Source organism: Chenopodium album, chromosome 16, assembly GCF_948465745.1.
Source record: "Chenopodium album chromosome 16, dcCheAlbu1.1, whole genome shotgun sequence".
Classification (NCBI taxonomy): Eukaryota; Viridiplantae; Streptophyta; class Magnoliopsida; order Caryophyllales; family Amaranthaceae; genus Chenopodium; species Chenopodium album.
Genome location: NC_137849.1, coordinates 43,379,094 through 43,399,300, shown reverse-complemented (window position 1 = coordinate 43,399,300; position 20,207 = coordinate 43,379,094). Strand labels below are relative to the sequence as shown.

Sequence of the window (20,207 nt, the reverse complement as noted above, 5' to 3'; positions counted from 1 at the left end):
CGGGGATGAGGAGGGTGCCGGGAAGGGGAGATCTAAGCGTGGCCGGCGCCGGGGGCTGGGTTGGCAACTCGCCGGGGAAGGGGAAGGAGTGGCTGGTGGTGGAAGAGGGTTTTTTTTTAATTTTTTTAAAAAGATTTTAATTATTAATTAATCATAATTAAAGTTTTAATTAAGAGTTAATTAGATTAAAAAAAATTAACTAAGGTTGCAGGTAAATAATCTTCTTTAAAGTGGATACCTTCAAAAAGTTGTATTATTCAGAAATAATCGAAAGGTTGACTTGTTTTTGCTGACCGCTGAAATATTGTAGGAATATTATTTTTGACAATTTTTCTTTGTTTTTATTGAATTGAATTGAAATATGGTCCGAGCTAGCAAGACCCAACTCAAGCACCCGATTTTACAGCCCTCGAGGCCTTGACTAGGAGACCCTAGAAAGTCCAAACCCCGGTACCCGTCAAACATAACTTGGCTAAAGTCTTCCTTTTTGCATTTTTTCTGTTGTCTTTCATCGTCGGTCCTCTCTGTTCAGTGTTAACTCTGATTTCTGGCAAGGCAAAGCACCAGGTGCATACCAATTCCTTTTTTTTTTTTTTTTTTTTTTAATATTTATTTTTGGGCAATTTCCATTGTTTCTTCTTGGTCAATATGCTCAGCACATATACTGTAGTTATATATTCTCCCTATTGAATTTTCCGGTATAAAAATAGAATAAAAACTTTGGGAATAAATTGAAAAATTAGCTAATGTTACAAGTTAATTTGGATGTAAAATCTCCGGCAAGCCACCCAATTTTAATTGGGTTAAGTTTATTTTCAGTAAAATAAATTGAATTTCCTTGAAATATTCTTAGAAAGATGGCACTGTTAACCTGATAAAACTATTCAGTATAATGAAATAAAAATTGAATGATTCAAGTGCTTCATGTTGCAAAGATATAATCTTTATGAAAATGTAATAGGGGCCTCAAATTATATGGGTGTTAATTTATATGTCAAATCAAAGATATGATGAATTCTTGCTGTTAGATAATTCCCACCTTCAGAATTGCAGCTTACACCATTTTTTTTTTGGTGTTAATTGTTGGAATGCATAGTATACTGCTTGAAGAGTACATTGGGAAAATAGAGAAGTTTAATCAGGACAATTTAGTTGCAGAACGAAAGAATGAGCCAAAAGAGACCACCCCCTGATCCAATTGCTGTGCTAAGAGGGCACCGTGCGTCGGTTATGGATGTTTGCTTCCATTGGAGTAAACCCTTGCTGTTTTCTGGGTATATAATTTACTCCTTCAGTTATACTCTATTGTGCTAGTCATTGGAACTTGAGATGTAATATTTAGTAACAATTTGTTGTGGATGGTTTGCAGTTCTTCGGATGGTGAGTTAAGGATATGGGACACAGTGCAGCATCGGACATTAAACTCTGCGTGGTATTTGTTTCATCTTGGCAATTTTCTATGTACAAGCAGCTGTATCTTATATATGATACAATCAAGGCTATTTCTTTGCCCATGTGCTTGTACCTTGTGAACACTTGGGTCAAAAAATGGCCTTGGTCTTTGCACAATGAAGATCCTCTTTCATCATTCACGGGAAATCATTCATGCGCCTTTGTTTTGATTGATTTATTGAATTGCTTTTGTATGAAGAAAATGTGAGTTGTACTAGGTGATTTTTTGTTATTGTTGTAGGGTTCACAGTGCAGCTCATGGGATTATGTGTGTTGCTTCCGATCCTTCTATTGGAGGTGACAAAGTTCTTAGGTTATATTATTTCTCTTTTATTTCTGTGTAGAAATTGAATTGGTGCAGTTTTGTGGTGACATTTTGGCCCCTTTTTCTCTCTTAGCTGATTGCTTGGGTTATTCTTTGTAGTCAGGGTAGGGATGGAACAATAAAGTTGTGGGATTTTGAAAATGGAGTGCTTTCCAGGTATTTAGACCCTAATTTCCTCCTGCAAACATACTTTGTTGCCAACTTTGTATTTGCCTTGCTATTCAATGTTGCTCGTATTTGTGTAAGTGGGCTTGTAAGCTTCTGATGTTAGATTCTTTTCAATAGGACACCCTCGGTCACTATCAGCACAAATTCTTACCATTTTTGCAAGCTATCATTGGTGAAAAAGCCCGCTGTGAAGTTGAAGCCTACCAAACCTTCCATTAAGGAGCAGGATGTGGATTGTAGTGGGGATATGGATGCAAACTTATTGCGTGATTCTACTAAGAAAGTAGAAAATCAACCAGAACATTCAGGTGAGCTTAGCAGTCTGCAGTTTTATCATTTGAAAGTCCAAAAATTTCCCTTTTCCCAGCAACAAAATTGTTATTTTTTTTTTATCTATGCTGCAGATACGGATCATAGGTTTTTGTCTTTAAATCTTATTTTTCTTATTTCATATTGTATTAGATGCTGGTTTTGTCATTGGTTGACGAAACGTTGCTTCTTTTTGAAGCATTTGTGCCTGTTAGATTTACTCTATGGTGTAACTTTATGAATACTTAGAATAGATTGTTTTATGTCTGTATTAGGAAGCCAATAAAGGAGGCATTTTATATAATTCAATCCAGCTAGGAATTAGTTTGTTTGCCTTTTTATTAAAAAAAAAATCTTTTCCCTTTCTCTAATGGTGATATGTTGATGCCCTCAGGCTATTAGTAGTAACAGGCTGGGAAGTGGACCTTCTTACCCTCATAAAGAAAAAAGTGGATAAGATTAATGATCATCCTCTTTGCTTTTTTGGTGACATCTTTATTTTAACTTTCGCTGAAGCATTCCATCTTAATGAAGAACCTGTAGCTAATTTACCTTGTTAGGAATAATGCCAGTTAGTTTACCTATGAAAGACCAGTGGCATCGTTGTATTAACTTTGGTTCTTATAATTGTCACCCCAAATCCAAGGTTATTAGGTCTATCTAGGACTTATCTTCTCGCAACATAATAAACACTTTGTAGGTAGAAAGTGAACTGCTGAATCTTTCTCACTTTTTTCATTGAACTACTTACAAATTAATGCTTCCTCTGTAGTAACTTGTAGGTTAAGATTATATTGCCTCTTTTACCAGTACCTTATGTGAAACTTATTTCAATACCATCTTTAGTATCAATCTATTATCGACAATGTCATATGGTTGTGTCCAATTACATATGAGCTGTATGTTTTCAAACTTGTCATTCATTGTCTTGCTGCATATCCATATTATATATGTCTAGTAACTCATATTTTAGGGGTTTTTGGTTACTGGAACAACCTGAGATGTAGTGGGCTATCATTTACTTGGGGAAACCTTCATTCTATTGTTTAAGCGGTATAGGTTAGACATGTGCTGTTGTGTGCTTTGTTTTTATTTTTCTAGATATCTCTACGTATGTAGTAGTTCTTGTAAACTTTTGAAATTCTGGCTCTAAAGCCTTTTCTAGTTCCTCCCAAAGGCAAATTAGGCTTGCATTTCATGTATCATGCAACACCGTGAGCTCTTTTTACTTACTGCTTGGAGGGTGGGGGTATGGAATTTGGAATTTGGAATTTGCAGATCGATTTTGCATTTGGTTTGAATAAAATTGCATTGCCTAAAACACCATTTTAAAAACACCACATTAATATATTTTTGGCAATCGTGGTTAGTGTCTTGGCTTGTCTTAGGGCCAAAGAAAAGGCAAGGACAAATCAAGGCAACACAAGGCAAGGCCAAGACAAGGTAACAAGGCCAAGGCAAGACAATGGATAAATGGAAGGCATCTTAAGACATGATGATTAAGGGTGGGCCAAGGCATGAAAGAGTTGGTTCCGGGCACCAAATAGGACTCCCAGAAGCACCTCGATGCAAAATCTGGCCGGGCTAAAAAATATTCCCTGGAAACCAATCTTGAAGGCTATAAGACACTAAATCGGGCCAATTTTGGAGGTTTCAATACCCAGTGTCGAAAACTCATGGAATCGTAGGGGATGCATCCCAAGGTCATATTATGTTGTTTTGAACCATATATGAACGTTAGTCGGTTACATAAAGGCCCGTGGTGGCCTATAGCCAATAGAAGGAGGTGTATACAAAAACAACTATATTGACTGTTTAAAGGCGAAGTGACAACGCTAACCACTCTAATTGCCTTCTGGAGTGTCGTGGGGCCCATGGGAAGAACCCCAACTTAATTTCTTTCCGGGTGCAAAAAAGTCCAATATTGTCCGAAATTGAAGGTTATAATCCATGCTTTTTGATTGATTTTGGGGGTTTGGAGACTTGGTGCTGAAAAACCTGAGATTGTAGGGAATGTATCCTATGGTCATATAATGTTATTTGGAACCATATATGACCACTAGTTGATCATGAAAAGGCTTGTGGTGACCTTAAGTCAATTAAGGGAGGTGTGTACAAAAATGGCTAAAATTATTGATTAAAGGCAAATTGGATGGTTCCAACCTTCCAATTCACCTCTTGGGGTGTTGTGGGGGTCTACGGGAAGAACCCCGACTAATTCTCTAGTCATGTCCAAAAGTGAAGGCTATGATCCACGCTTTTGGACTAGTTTTAGAGGTTATTGCTAAATCGCGGGAATGTAAGGGATGCGTATTGGGGTCGTATAATATTGTTTAGAATCTTACATGATCGCTAATTGGTCATATAAAATCTCACTCAGTAATCTGTCGTTTGAGCTTAATGAGAATTGTAGGCCAGATTCGACTTTTTATCAATGTCGATTCTGTTAATTATTTTCCACCAATCAAGCACTTAAATTGCAGTGTTTTAAGATATCTATCTTCTGCCAACTACTCCATGTGCTTTATATGCCCCCCCTCCCTCCATTGAGAGTGTAATGGCTATGAGTGGATATCTTGTAATTTGTGGTCAAAATGTTTCTTAAATTGCAGTTACTTATTCTATATTCTGCTGTATATATGTGTGAGGCAAGATTAATTGTTTGTTTTCTATCTCTAGATGATATGCAGATTGAAGGACCAAAATATGTTGCAGTTGCAGGAGAACAACCCTCTCAGGTTGATGACTGTTTTGCTTTTATAATTTATTTCTTCTTTTATTATGTGAAATATGTTATTTACAACATCGATGCCATTAATATGAAAAAGGTTGAGATTTGGGATCTCAATACTGCAGAAAGGTGTATGAGACTTCCTCAAAGTTTATCAAATGGAGTTGGGATTGATTCCGAAAAAATGAGAGGTATGTTCTATCATCATTTTTACTCAGTATTCCCTCTTGGTTCAGAGTTATCCTTTGTCAGTTATGTAGCTAACAGGACCTGGGCATAATAGAAAACTGAGAATAAAAAGAAATGTTTGATGTAAAAGATACTGTGATTTCCTTCAGTAAAAACTTCCATAGGGAGTTAGTAAAAGTGATATTAAGCTGCTGAACCCTTCTTTTCCTGCAGAGTTATATTTTTCATCATTTTCGTTTGTTTCTTGCCTTCCTTTGTTCTTCTTTAATACAGGATCACAGCAGAATCTGTTTGATTTAATGTTCTGGTGACTGAAGTTGATGTATGCAAGCCCTTCTCTTGTACTTGGAATTCCATCTTATGTCCCAACACACAGGGGTTCTGTGATAGATTTTTTTAAAACACATTATCCTAAGATTGTGAAAGCTTTCAGGTGTTAGTGTGTTACAGTATCATTGGAGCTGTCTCTGTTTCCAATTGCAACGTTGTTATTTATGTTTTCTAAGTTGTACTAGTAAAATCACCTATTAAGACTTGTTTTTTGCTACAAAATGATTGATCCTAAATCCTATCCCTTTTCGAAGCCCAAAAAATATGTTGAACTGCAATATCCTTTAATGTTATATTTAATGGCAGCTGATGCTGCAATGTAACGGACAAAATGACATGTATTATTCGCACTGCATCACATATTAATTCGTCTCTATGAGCTCATTATCATGGTTTGGAGTAAACTTAAAACCTATATTTGGTCCCTTAGTCTTTATTCTTTAAAAATGCTGGAAATTAGAAATTAGATTTGTCTTACACTTAGGCATAAGATGAAGTGTTCAAGATTTTCTTCATTTCTCTGTTATAGCTTCAGCAGCAATCATGCTGAGTATACATACTTTTGGTCTTGTTTGGGGATTAACTTGTGTTTTCCAGATTAACATTGTAATGCAACTGAATATTCCTGCAGGAATGTGTATGGCCGTTCAAGCGTTTATACCATCTAAATACCAAGGGTCCTTACATATCTTGGCTGGGTATGCTTTTCGAAAGTTTTTATGACTGCTCTCTTCGATTTATGATAGGTTCTGATAAATGAAAATCCTGCCATGATATTCTTGTCATTTTTCCACATCATTTTCTCCCCTTTATACTAATAATCTTTTCAAGGCATATTACATTCTTCTTATAAGGCTTTTTTTTACTATGGGTTTCCCTATCAAAAAGGTTTCAGCTTCTTATATTTCTCTATTTCTCTCTCTCTCTCTCTCTCTCTCTCTCTCTTATTATTATTATAATTATTAGTTGTTTTTTTTTTTTTTTTTTTTTTTTTGGGGGGGGGGGGGGGGGGGGGTGGGGTGGTTGGTGAAATACGTGGTTTGCGGGTTCTTTATGTCATTCCTCAGATGTTTGTATATTTGCTAATTCGATAGAATGTTCATGTTACAGCCAAATGGATTTTTGAGTGGGTTAAATCTAATATGGACTTGCAGAATTCTTGAATTTGATAAAACCCTGTTCCTCTTTGGTATCAGTTGAATTGTGCCGGTGAGTGGAGTTTTAGTCTGAAATGGAATTAGTCTTAGGGACCTTTTGGTTCACTAGGAGGAAGGAAAGTAACCCCCATACTCTTTAACACCGCCAAATCAGTTCACTCATCCTAAAAAAAATATTTTCACTCCTTTTCTGTCCCTTCCCTTTCCTGTCCATACTGCAACCACTTCTCAACTTTTTCACCATCTCCTTCCTCTGCCAACTCACCATCATCATCCCCATCTTTCACCAGATGCTCATTCACTTGTAAAATTGTCTTCTCTGGTGGCTCATTTATCCCGCAACTTGTTGATCCAGCCATTTGACGGTCGAATTGAACCACAATTAATCTAGATTCTGAATTTTTCTGTTCAACTTTGACCACAGGTTAAGTTGTCCACCCATCAGTTTCTCTCACCCCTATGCCGTTAATTTAGTTGATGAGAGACAATCGACTGTTGCTAAGTCTGTTGGACTTATCTTATTTCTAATATTGATCTCAAGTTCTTGCACCCCCCCCCCCCTCCCCTCCAAACCACCACCACCACCACCACCAATATCTGATTTAGTGGTGATACAATGTAGATGGGATTTGGGTTGAGGGGTGGGGCAGGGAGGGTTGAAGTATCGTGGTTTAGGGTAAGTTAAGGGGGTTGGAAAGGTGATTATGGATGTCAAAGGAGGATTTAAGGGTTGTTATGGTACGTGGTAGAAATTTAATTTTTTTCTTAACGAGTCTTAAATCTTGATTTTCCGGGGTTGGAAAGGTGATTATGGATGTCAAAGGAGGATTTAAGGGTTGTTATGGTACGTGGTAGAAATTTAATTTTTTTCTTAACGAGTCTTAAATCTTGATTTTCCGGGGTTGGAAAGGTGATTATGGATGTCAAAGGAGGATTTAAGGGTTGTTATGGTACGTGGTAGAAATTCAATTTTTTTCTCAACGAGTCTTAAATCTTGATTCTCTGGGAAACAGAATTTGAAACCCTGTGTGAGGGCCGGGGAGGGGGGGGGGTATCTGGAATTATTATAAAAGGCTTTGGGGTGTTTTCAAACATAGAATCTGGGTTAAAGCATTAAATATGACCAAATATAACAAAACAAGGTCACTTATTCCTTATCTTTTACTTAAAATCTGGATATACTTATTTTTTAAGTACTGGATGAGCTTGTTTTGACGACTTCAGAGTAGCTGGGAGATTGGCATCAATGGATTTTTGTAAAGGATTTAAAGTTATGAAGTTACTGATTGATGGAGTTTATTTTCTTGCAATTCAACTTTTTATTGTACTTATACTAATATCGTATAACTTGCATACAACAGTTATGAGGACGGGACTATGGCATGGTGGGATATGAGGAACACCGCAAAACCCTTGACTTCTGTAAAGTACTATTCAGAACCAGGTTCTGCTGCCCTCTTCCTGACATAAAGATTTTGTAATTTTCCATGAATAGGTGTGATTTGTGCCAATTCTTGCATGCAGTTATTAGCTTGGCAGTTGATCAATCATGCCAAGGAGGTGTTGCTGGCGCTGCAGACGACAAGATCCTTCTATTTAATTTAGATTACGATATGGTAATTTCCTTTATTCTGTACAATATTTATGTTCTATTGAAGGTTACAGTCATGTATAATTATCATGTGTGTCATGATTCAAAGAGCATATTGTCTTATTAAGCCTAGACATTAGGATGGAGTCATGTTATTATTCAATACAATAGACGAGCTAACCCTGTTTTATAGATTGTTACAACAATAATTTCTCTCGAGTTCTTTGTTGAAATTGAGATTTAGATGATGTCGTTGTCTTCTCTATTTAGGGTACTTGTGTGGTCAGGAAAGAAATTAGCTTGGAGCGACCTGGAATAGCAGGCACTTCTATTCGTCCAGATGGTAAAATTGCTGCTACTGCTGGATGGGACCACAGGTTGGTTGTTTTTCAATTTCTTTGCATCTGCTTAAAACCTATGCGATTGTTTTTCCAACTTCTATGTGAATGTTGCTGAATCTTGTCAGTATCTTTCCCTGTTATTGGATTTCTTGGTTATACATACATTTACCTTTACTTTTGACAATCTAATCATTGCTGAAGTCATCTTGCTTCTGACAATTTGTTACCTATACCGATTGAGCTACTTCCTGGAAAATTAACTTTACAACGCAACCTGTTTCACCAATCTTCACTTTTACACTACACAGGCACGCCGCTCACAGCAGCTCACAGCTGCATTGCATCTTATAAGCAGACAGACTTCTTAAATGACTAATTTCCATTCAATCCAAACCATTGAGTTAACTCATAGTTATGATGCATTGCCCTAGTTAGACAAGAATAGAACAGAACTTCCCAGGTATCACCTGTTTCTCACTGCCAAATGTAACCTGAATTTTGTCCTTCCCAAATTTGAATAGCACAAACATCAAGCATGGTCAAACAAAATGGTATATATTAGCTTAAAATTTCCTTAAAATGACAATTAAATCCTTCTTTTGCTTTGCCAAGTTGTATTTAGAATGGCCAACACCACCACAAAATATGTATTTGGTTTTAGGTGGAATTTGGGTAAGCTGAGATGTGTGCTATTTTTCCCTAATTAAGTTGTCTGATTCTTCAGTATACTTGTATGATATTCATTATTGAGAATTTGAGATGAAGGCCCTCTAGGTCACTGCTATCAACCTTTATGGCATTGCCATCTGCTCTTTAATGGTAAACCAGCAGTTGAGCAGTGTCAATTGTAAAGTATATTTATGTGGCAACATTTCTTACAATTTACTGCGAAGGGTGTTGTTACTATTGCTGACATCTGAAGCATTTGGAGCAATGGAGTTTGTTGCTTTAGTGAAAAGAGCTGTTTTGTAGGAGTAAAAATGTTTAGTATGGGAAGTTGACTTCTATTGAACCATAACGTGCAAGAGGTGAGGCTTCAATGTTCAAGCATGTCTATTGGAGGTGTTGGTACGGTTGTCCTTGTGAATCAACAGTTATAGATGGGTTTGTAAGATAAATATTGTGGGAAAGGTGATAGGCCACTAGGCACATGGTCCATATAAAGCTCATTTGGGACTTGGACCTTTAATTTGGAATTTGTGGCACTCCTCCCAAGGAATGGACCATCTTCTACCATTAAGTAAAAGCTGATTTGGTGGCATGCACTCCTCCCTGCTCACACTTATACCTTGTGCTACTGCTTGTAAATGCCTTGATTACTTCTACTGACCATACTATATTACTACCACCCCCTTCTCATAATGCTTTACTACGAGTAAAGGTTATATCAATCCGAGCTAAGCTCAAGTGTATTAATCTTTGACATTCCAGACTTGGTTCGTAACTCAGCTTGACCTTGGGTAACTCGAGCTTTCATTACAATCTCCAACTAAGAAGATACATTCCTAAAATATTCCTATTTCCAAATTTTGCTGACCTTTGAGATCCTCACAAGTATTTGTTAAAATTTATCTCTTAAAATATTCCTATTTCTAGAATTTCGCTAACCATTTGAGATCCTCATAAGTATTTGTTAAAATCTATTAAGCCTGCTTCTTCGACTCCAGCCTAGCTCTCTTTGGTCTCAATCCCGTCTTTATCAATGTCAGGTTCAAGTAGCTTTGGAGTAGGCTAGACCGTTAAAACTGATTGTTAGTGGTTTAAAAACAGTTTTTCTCTCAGTTTGTATATCTTAATCAATGGTTTCTTGCTTGGAATCAATATTTTGTGAAGTTACATCTTCTTACATGTGATCCTCTTTGTTTATTGACAATGTGACAGAGTCAGGATATACAACTATCGGAAAGGAAATGCTCTTGCTATACTCAAGTATCACAGTGCATTGGTATCTCTTTTGCTTGCTGTTACAAAATTGCTTGGATTGTTAAGTTTGTCACTGTTAGTTTGGTATGTCTTTATTTATCCTAAAACTTGCTCTTCTTCTTGTTGCAGTGCAATGCAGTGTCATTCTCTAGGGACTCTAAGCTGCTCGCATCTTCATCAGAAGATACCACAGTTGCTCTATGGGAGCTTTATCCACCTCGAAACACTGACTGAATCGAAGTAGTGATCTTCTAATCAAGTCCGATCTCCAAGGTATTCTCTTTGTTATAACGAATGTCTTACAATAGGTGATTTAAGTACCACAGACTACAGAGTTGCTCATGATGAGTTGTTTTTGTTTATAAATTAGTTACCCTGCATTTTGAAATTATGTTTTTTTTTCATGATAACTAATTTACTCTTATGTAAATGTGAGAAGAGGGATAATTTAGAAGAAAATTACAAAATAATACTTTTCAAAAATGCATAAAAGGAAAAAGAATCTCCTTTATACAAGTTATTCTATATCTTTTTACAAAAGGATTAAATTTGAAAAAATTAAAAAAGAAGCCAGACCATGAAAGGTAAACAGATGAGCATGTGCAAAGAACTCACTCAGATGATATACATTATACACTACTTATTGCAGCTGAAAAGATGTTAGCATCTAACATCTTTTTGATTTAAAGTTCAGATTTCTCACTGAAATATTCAGTTATCACCCATGAACATATTCTTCAGATCGCGCTCTAATCTGGCAACTCTTTCCTTAGCTGCTTCACCATTGCTTTGCCTGACATCACCACATTCACCTGCGCATGGCTGGTAACTTTATTGGCACATCTCACAACTACGATGGGTGTTTCTAGATTGTTATCGACAACACTGAGTAACCTATGGTACATGATACTATGGCATCCTTGCATATTTTCTCAAAGTTCTGCAGTATACGCGTTACTTGGAGTCCTTGATAAGGTATGAACGTGCGCACTTAGCTCCTTGCTACCATTTCAGAGTCATTCTAGATTGAACATACAGAAACAATTATATTTTCCAAGAGCTGATCATGGTTACAGCACTCCGGTTTATGGGTTCACCTAAAACTACGTGTTACATTTTACATTCTTGATAATCATTCACTCGAATACATAGCATGAAATTAAGGGCATGTCCACATTTACTGATCTGAATTGAACTGAAATGAACTGATTGGAGTTGAACTGAACTGAACTGAATAGATCTGAAATGAATATTTTATGAGAGAAGGAAATTAGGAGTTGAACTAAACTAAACTAATTATAAACTGAACTGAAATTAAGCTGAAGTGAACAAATCTTAGGAGGACTCATTCTTGATCTAGAATAAAAAAAAAAAAAGCATACATCCACGTGTAAAGACCGTAAAGGGTGAAAATTTTTAATTCCCTAATAATATTCAACTAATTAAGCACAACTCACATTAAAAATCGAAAATCTTTTATAAAGATCTGCATGGCATATTAGCATGAGCGTTGGAATTTTTGCATGGCATGACAGTTGGACATAACTGAATTATTGATATGTTGTAGATAAAATTATGCTAATATTACGTAGTATTAGTAACAACTTTAACATTATTACATGTACATTTAATCTGTATTTGAGGTGTTTATTAGTAGTTGGAATGTCAAACATTGACTAAATATTTGAATAATGTCAGTAAACCGTAAACATAGGAATGCAATTAATTGTTACTGATGATTGAATTATTGTCAAACCAAATAAAATTAAAAAACTATGTATGTGCATAATATTATTTTGCATTTTGTACTTCGTGTATATATAAATAAGAGTAATGAGACCTGGAGATAACAACATATAATGATTGATTGAAATAATAGTTCATAAAACATTACATATTATAGTCTAATTAAGTACAATGTATGAAAATTAGAGCCGGCAAATAGTCATGTAACTCATGTTTGATTGAATTGAATTGGTTTTGTGTTGGTGTCGACTATACACAATACACGAGTCAGTTAAATTATATTTCATAAACCCACCGTAGGCTAATAACCTTTTTAAATTCAAAAAAGAAAGGGTCATGACAATGACTAACCAATCTCATCTTCCTCGAACTCGAGCTAGTCACTATCCAAATCAATCTAATGCCTACTCGTAAACCAATTTATTATCATGTTTACATGATTACAGTTATTATGAAATAAACATTCAAAAGTTAAGAATAATTAATTAATAAAATCATAGCAAAATGAACTGTAATCAAAACGTTGATGCTCCTTAGAAAATCCCATAATTATAGGGACTCGGATTCTATGTATGGGCTACTACTCGTAACTAAACTATTTATTCATATAGTATTATATGAAGAACATGGTTCAATGAATTAAAAAATAATATGGTTTATTCTATCACTAACTACTAACATTCCATCCCAAATTTGTTCTCTTACATAAGCTTGGTATCTTACATGCATGTTTGTGTATATATATCCCACAAATCGTCTTTCCCATTTCACCATCAAGAACTTGAAAAACCTCACCTCACATTATTTATTTCTAACTCGATCTATATTATATTAACTTATCTTATCTCGTGTCATGTCACATCTTCTCCTCTTATTTTCTCTCTTTATCCTTCTCCCCCGCAGTATAATTGCTGCAGGGGGAGGCCGATGGCACCTCTTACAAAAAAGCATTGGTATTTCTGCCATGCATATGCAACTCCTAAATGATGACCGTGTTATTATTTATGATAGAACTGACTTCGGCCCTTCAAACCTCACCCTTGCCAACGGCAAATGCTTCAAAAAAGATTGCACAGCCCACTCCGCAGTATACAACTCTATATCCAACACGTTTCGCCCCCTCACCGTGTTAACCAACAATTGGTGCTCCTCCGGTGCCACCCTCCCCAACGGCACCCTCGTACAGAGTGGTGGGTACAAAGATGGGGAACGCGTGGTTAGAACATTCCAACCGTCTTGCAAAACATGTGATTGGGTTGAAATCCCTAAACAATTGTTGCAAAGTCGATGGTATGCTACTAACCACGCATTGCCTGATGGAAGGATGATAATTATGGGTGGTACAAAAGCCTTTAACTACGAATTCTACCCTAAAACAACACCTTCATCCTCTAAACTCTTTACGATGCCCTTTTTAAAGGACACAACTGATCCTAAAGCCGAAAACAATTTGTACCCTTTCGTGTTCCTTCATGTAGACGGGAACTTGTTCATCTTTGCTAACAATCGAGCCATTTTATTCGATTATACTAAAAACGAAGTTGTACGAACCTACCCTACTATCCCGGGGGGTGACCCTCGGAGCTACCCTAGTACGGGTTCAGCCGTTCTCTTGCCTCTAAAGAATACAGAAATGGGTTCGGATAAAATCGAAGCAGAAGTGTTGATATGTGGAGGTGCACCCGCGGGGTCATACTTAAAAGCATTAAACTCGCACAAGTTTTTGCCAGCTCTAAACACGTGTGCACGTATGAAGTATACTGATCCTAACCCTACTTGGACTATTGAAACCATGCCAATGGCTCGAGTCATGAGTGACATGGTGGTCCTTCCCAACGGTGATGTTTTAATAATTAATGGTGCAGGGAAAGGTACTGCAGGGTGGGAGTTAGGACGAGAACCAGTCCTAACTCCCATGATCTACCACCCAAATGAAGCTCCCGGATCAAGGTTCGAGTTACAAAATCCAGCTACAATCCCTAGGATGTATCACTCGTGTGCAATTTTGTTACGTGACGGTCGTGTTTTAGTAGGGGGAAGTAACCCTCATGCTTACTACAACTTCACCAATGTGCTCTTCCCTACCGAACTTAGCCTAGAGACATTTTCTCCACCATACTTGGATTCGTCGAAAACACGGCTTAGACCCGTTATAACCACAAAAAACATAGGTGGTAAGATCAAGTACAAGAAAAATTTTACAATCAAATTTTCAGTTAAAGGGTTGATTAAGCCGGATTCAATTAAGGTTACCATGCTTAGACCTCCATTTAACACACATTCATTTTCTATGAGCCAAAGAATGTTAGTTTTGACCAAAAAAGGGCCAATTATGCCTATTGGTTTGGGCCAATATAAAGTCAAGATTGTGACACCTAGGTCCACTAACATAGCACCCCCTGGTTTTTACATGATATTTGTGGTGCACCAAAATATTCCTAGTAAAGGAATTTGGGTTCAACTTACATGATTTTTTTTAATTTTTTTTATTCAAATAATTGTTGATTAATTTCATTTTGCAATCAATCTTGGTTAATTTATTTAAAATATATCACATGTACTTGCTTTGATTCAAATTAAATAATACATTATCTTATTTGTTTTTTTTAAAATTTATTCACTACATATGTTGTGTGTCCAATATTTTTCAATGCACACTTTGATTACTATTATTCCAGTAAATGCATATTATTCTATCTATAATGCCAAAGCGAGTGAGTTTAAACACCAGTCTGTAAATGAAATGAGCCTATAAAAAATATTTTCTTTTGAAAAAAGTATCCTGTTCTGAGATAGGAAAACTTTTAGATTCTAATGGTTTATTCCTGAGAGACGGAGAGATAAAAATCATTAAATTTGAGTACCTTTCCTTCTGAAAAATTAAATAAATAATTCTAGTGCCAAACATTAGACAAACGTGAACAAAATATTATAGTGTGTATTTAATGTTTGAATTTATTTCACATGGGTAGAATTTGGTTGATTTTTTTTATATTTTTTTACTGTATTATTTTTATTGTTTGAATTATAAATCAGTCATTTATTGGGCCTCTAAAGTTTATCTTACATTCAACTTGTTAAATCTTAAAGGGCAATTGTGTAAGAGGTTGCATGGCCTTTCTGATTAATTGGTGGACCTAATACAGTACAACTTGCTATAGGACTAAATAAAGTTGACCATCAAATAGTATAAATTTTATGTCAAGTGTTTTGTACCTTTTTTTTTTTTTTTTTTTTGACGAAGTTTTGTACCAAATTGGTTATACTGGTCACTGGTGCATTGTTTTTAAAATTTTTGTATAAATGGAACAAAAATAGATATGGAGTATAAATAACTACCTCTAAATTTTCTCCATATGATATTATGATGTAAAGGAGGATAATGTGTCTTAATTTCAATTTGAAAATTAGATATCCCTAATACATACATACATACATACATACATACATACGAAGTACAAGGGAGACTATTAACATAAAATAAGTAGGAAATTGATTACTCTCTCTATCTTTGGATAAGTGAATAAGTTTGATTAGCACACGTGTTAATGTCATTTGTCTTGTATATGATAGTATAAAATCAAGTCAAACTTAGGGCATGTTCACAGTTACTGAATTGAGTTGAACTGAATTGATTGGAACTGAACTGAACTGAACTGAGCTAAAATGAATATTTTATGAGAGAGGGAAATTAAGAGCTGAACAGAACTAAACTGAACTGATTGGAGCTGAACTAAACTGAACTGAAATTAAGTAAATGTGAACAAGCCATAAATAAGAGAACATTGTAAAAGTTTAAATTAATGTACTTATTCAAATACGATGGGAGTATCCCATATTTGCAATCAGTTTAATTTAGGCGGGAAAATATACACGTACAGGTTAGAACATAATTCGAGCCAAAAAAATGTTTTTCTTGTCAACCTAATTTCGCATTTATATATATAGTGCCATATCGTATAGCATAATGTAATTAATAGGACTATGCTATATAGCAATATGTTATTAATAGCTTTGTCCCCCAAATGATAAATGTTGTAAAACAAATAATATTAAATCATATCTTCTTTTTGTTCCTTTTAGTCATACAATGTTTACCACTTATACATAAATTGAGTCAAAGAGTAAGTAGTAACTTTATTTAGTGGTCAATATAGAGGCTTAATTAGAGCACTTCATCATTTATTTACCTTGAATCAAATAAATTAGCTAAGGCATCTTGTAGTCGTTAGTGAACCCTTGCTTTAGTTGCTTACCCCAGAATATACAGGTACTTAGTTGGAAGAATAAAGGCTCTTGTTGTACATGCGCTAGCTGCTCATCAGATCATCGTATCTCTCTTCTGGAAAGCTTGCAAAAGTTGATCTGAAATTTTAAGTAGTGAGTTTATGCTAAAAGGTTTGTAAATACACGTGCCATATTTAGTAAGGTATATCTGGATATATAATAGATTATAAAAGAATAAAAGACGCACATTATGAGTTTATGACATACAAAGTAGTTCGATATACAAGACCCTTAGTTATGATTCCTAGATTGATCTTATATTAAATTGAAATAAATTTTTAAGCATATACAATATTGCGCTAAGTGCAACAGTACGTGTCCAATATGACATTTCTTTCTCAAGTTATTATTGTAAGCAATAAAATTATAAAAAATTTCTTCAAAAAATCAGTAGAAGAAAGAGGACCCTCACTTTGCATGATGCAACTTGTAAGGGACAAGACTCGGTAAGCTAATAATATGTGCTCTCACTCCCTACCTATAAGGCTACAATAATTCCCACTAAAATCACTATCTGTTTTTGCCTTCCAACATGTATTTCGTATATATATATCTCAATTTAATACAACCAACTAAATATATAAACAAGACTACCATGGTTATGTACACATTTATTTCTCCTATATAAATTCTTCCTTTAACCAAACACCAACCAAAACCTAAAAAAAAAAAAAAAAAAAAAAAAAAAAACTCAATTACTTACTTTGACTCTCAATTTTTGGTATTCCATACCATGTCACATATCCTTCTCTTATTTACCATCCTCGTCCTATCCCCTCGTAGTATATTTGCTACAGGGGGTGGTCGATGGCAGCTCCTACAAAAAAGTATTGGCATTTCTGCTATGCACATGCAACTCTTAAACGATGATCGTGTTATCATCTTTGATAGGACCGACTTTGGTGAGTCAAGACTCCCCCTACCCAATGGCCATTGTCGTAGGGATTCCAATGACGAGGCCTTGCAAGTTGATTGTACGGCTCACTCCGTAGAGTACGACTCTCTTTCCAACACCTTCCGTCCCCTCACCGTGTTAACTGACACGTGGTGTTCCTCCGGTGTCACCCTACCCAACGGTACCCTAATCCAAACCGGCGGTTTCAATGATGGAGAACGCGTGGTTAGATCATTCCAACCGTCTTGTAGTGGTTGCGATTGGGTGGAGCACCCTAACGAGTTGTTGGAGCGTCGGTGGTACGCCACTAACCACATCTTGCCTGATGGTCGGTCCATCATAATAGGTGGTCGTAGGGCTTTTAACTATGAATTTTATCCAAAAACAAAGCTTTATAATTTGCCGTTTTTGTCACAAACGCATGATCATCAAGTAGAAAACAACTTGTACCCTTTTGTGTTTCTTCACGTGGATGGAAATTTGTTTATTTTTGCTAATAATAAGGCCATTTTGTTTGACTACACTAGAAATGTGGTTGTGCGGACCTACCCGACTATACCGGGTGGCGAACCACGGAGCTATCCGAGCACCGGATCCGCGGTTCTTTTACCCATGAAGAATTTGGAGCTTGGATCGAATGTTGAAATGGAAGTGTTAGTATGTGGAGGTGCTCCGCCCGGGTCATACTTGAAGGCACTTAATACGGGTCAGTTTTTAACAGCTCTAATTACGTGTGCTCGAATGAAAATTACTGATCAAAAACCCACTTGGGCCATCGAGACTATGCCAATGCCTCGATGTATGGGTGATATGTTGATTCTGCCGCATGGGGAAGTCCTATTAATTAACGGGGTAGGGTCTGGTACTGCCGGATGGGAACTGGGTCGGGACCCAGTTCTCAGCCCGGTGCTCTACCACCCAACTAATGCCCAAGGGTCTAGATTCACAGTCCAAAAATCGACCCAGATCCCAAGGATGTACCACTCGAGCGCAATTTTACTACGAGACGGACGGGTTGTAGTAGGTGGGAGTAACCCTCATAGAACCTACAACTTCACAAATGTGCTCTACCCTACTGAACTTAGCTTAGAAGCATTTTCTCCTTCATACTTGCATCCGAGCAATGCCGATCGTCGCCCTACAATCACTTACCCGCTTTCGGGCCATAAGATCCAATATGGAAAAAATCTCAAGGTCAAATTCATGGTTAAGGGGTTGGTTAACCAAGATTCAATTAAAATCACCATGCTAAGACCACCCTTTAACACACATTCATTCTCAATGAGCCAAAGATTGTTGGTTCTAACCAATGTAAAACCCGTAAAGCAAACGGGCTCGGGTCAATTCAAAGTTGAGGTAATAACACCCAGATCCGCTAATATTGCCCCACCCGGATATTATATGTTGTTTGTTGTACACCAAAATGTTCCTAGTAAAGGAATTTGGCTTCAAATTACGTGATTTTCACTTTTAAATTATACGTACTAAAATTTTTATACTACCTCTAATTTTTATTAATTGCAATTTTAAAATATTTTATATCTCATAAATAATACCCCAAAATTGCAACTAATAATAATCGGAGGTAGTACTAGTTTGTACAACTCAATTGATGAGTAATTCTTTTTTACATATACAAACAGAAAACCAAGAAAGAGGATGTCAATTTGTCATTTCGATCTCTTTAATAAACGTTGGTGTAGAATTTAATTTATAGGTAAGGTGTTGTACAAATTAAATATGTGGTCCGACCTATAACAAACTTATAGCCGTAAATAATTTCAAAGTAATTTTTTTTTGTTTTGAGAAAAAGTGTTGAAATATTGGAAATTTATACTGTAGCACTGTAGCAGCCATGAATGGAGTGGACGGTGCAGTGGACCTCCATATATAGCCTCCTTAGTCCTAAAGAATTCAATGTTATGTACTCGATCCGTAGTTATTTATCATGAAGATTTTTTGCACTAAATTTTATGTATCCGCCATTGTTACTTTAATTTATTTGTTATAGTAGGTGTAAGAGAGATCAATGAACAACACATAAAGATAAACATATTTACGTAGTTCACTATTATTGTACTAATATACTTCGTATTAGTTACATCCTTGGGCATATCAAAGGAAATTTTCTTTCATAACGTCTTGTATAGTGCCTCATATTGGGCTAAGTAGAATTTGGGCCAATTTTTTTGAAACAAAGGAAAAACTATTACTCGTATTAGTCGTATGTTCTGACTACTTATGCGACTTACCCTATTCTAAAAAGCGATTTTAGTGCATGTTTGTACTAAGTAGTCCAATTGACAATTTCACTTTAATTTTTCCTAAATTAATTATCCAAAGCAATACGCATTACTGCATATATTAGAATTACCTGTCATACTAATATGTCTTTTTTTGTATCTATATCATCAAAAGAGAGAAGATTAAATTGTGTGCATAATTGCAACTTTGATATACTTTGTAGAATTTTAGAATTTAGCAAAGTCCCTATCACCAAAAAAAAAAAAAAAAGAAAAAGAAAAAAATAGCAAAGTTAAAGGCAACCACAAGTTAATTATCGTGGTGTTAAAAAAAAAAAAAAAAAAGTTAATTATCATGAAAATGATAGCTCAAGTGGTTAAAGCTTCCCTCCCGTTTTTAGGAGATTCTGGGATCAATTCTCACCCCCGCCCTTTATAGCTCTCCATCTACACTTACTTTATGATGTAATAGTTAGACTTATTTTTATTATTGAAAAATGAGAGTTTTTCTCTTCATTGA

The 20,207-nt window shown here is 35.9% G+C and overlaps 1 protein-coding gene and 2 pseudogenes across 6 annotated transcripts; all 3 read left to right on the top strand.

Annotated features, from left to right (window-relative positions):
- Nucleotides 1–440: 440 nt before the first annotated feature.
- Nucleotides 441–16,664, top strand: LOC145585453 (protein DECREASED SIZE EXCLUSION LIMIT 1-like). Of its 6 annotated transcripts, XR_014100661.1 has the most exons (16): nt 441–567; nt 1,097–1,274; nt 1,370–1,432; nt 1,694–1,765; nt 1,877–1,933; nt 2,063–2,253; nt 4,934–4,992; nt 5,083–5,176; nt 6,136–6,202; nt 8,023–8,105; nt 8,186–8,277; nt 8,523–8,629; nt 10,475–10,538; nt 10,646–10,789; nt 11,258–11,491; nt 16,533–16,664. XR_014100661.1 is itself a non-coding variant. In XM_081642150.1 (15 exons), the coding sequence occupies exons 2-14, from the start codon at nt 1,168–1,170 to the stop codon at nt 10,748–10,750; spliced, it is 1,161 nt and encodes a 386-aa protein (XP_081498276.1). In that variant the 5' UTR covers nt 441–567; nt 1,097–1,167; the 3' UTR covers nt 10,751–10,789; nt 11,290–11,698. The 6 variants fall into 6 exon arrangements, 5 of the variants coding, with proteins under 5 accessions (XP_081498276.1, XP_081498274.1, XP_081498275.1 ...); XM_081642150.1 differs by lacking the exon at nt 16,533–16,664 and having other exon boundaries at nt 11,290–11,698; XM_081642148.1 differs by lacking the exon at nt 16,533–16,664 and having other exon boundaries at nt 11,258–11,698.
- LOC145585451 (aldehyde oxidase GLOX1 pseudogene) lies at nt 13,116–14,805 on the top strand (annotated as a pseudogene).
- A 462-nt stretch (nt 16,665–17,126) lies between the features above and the next one.
- Nucleotides 17,127–18,905, top strand: LOC145585452 (aldehyde oxidase GLOX pseudogene; annotated as a pseudogene).
- Nucleotides 18,906–20,207: the final 1,302 nt, after the last annotated feature.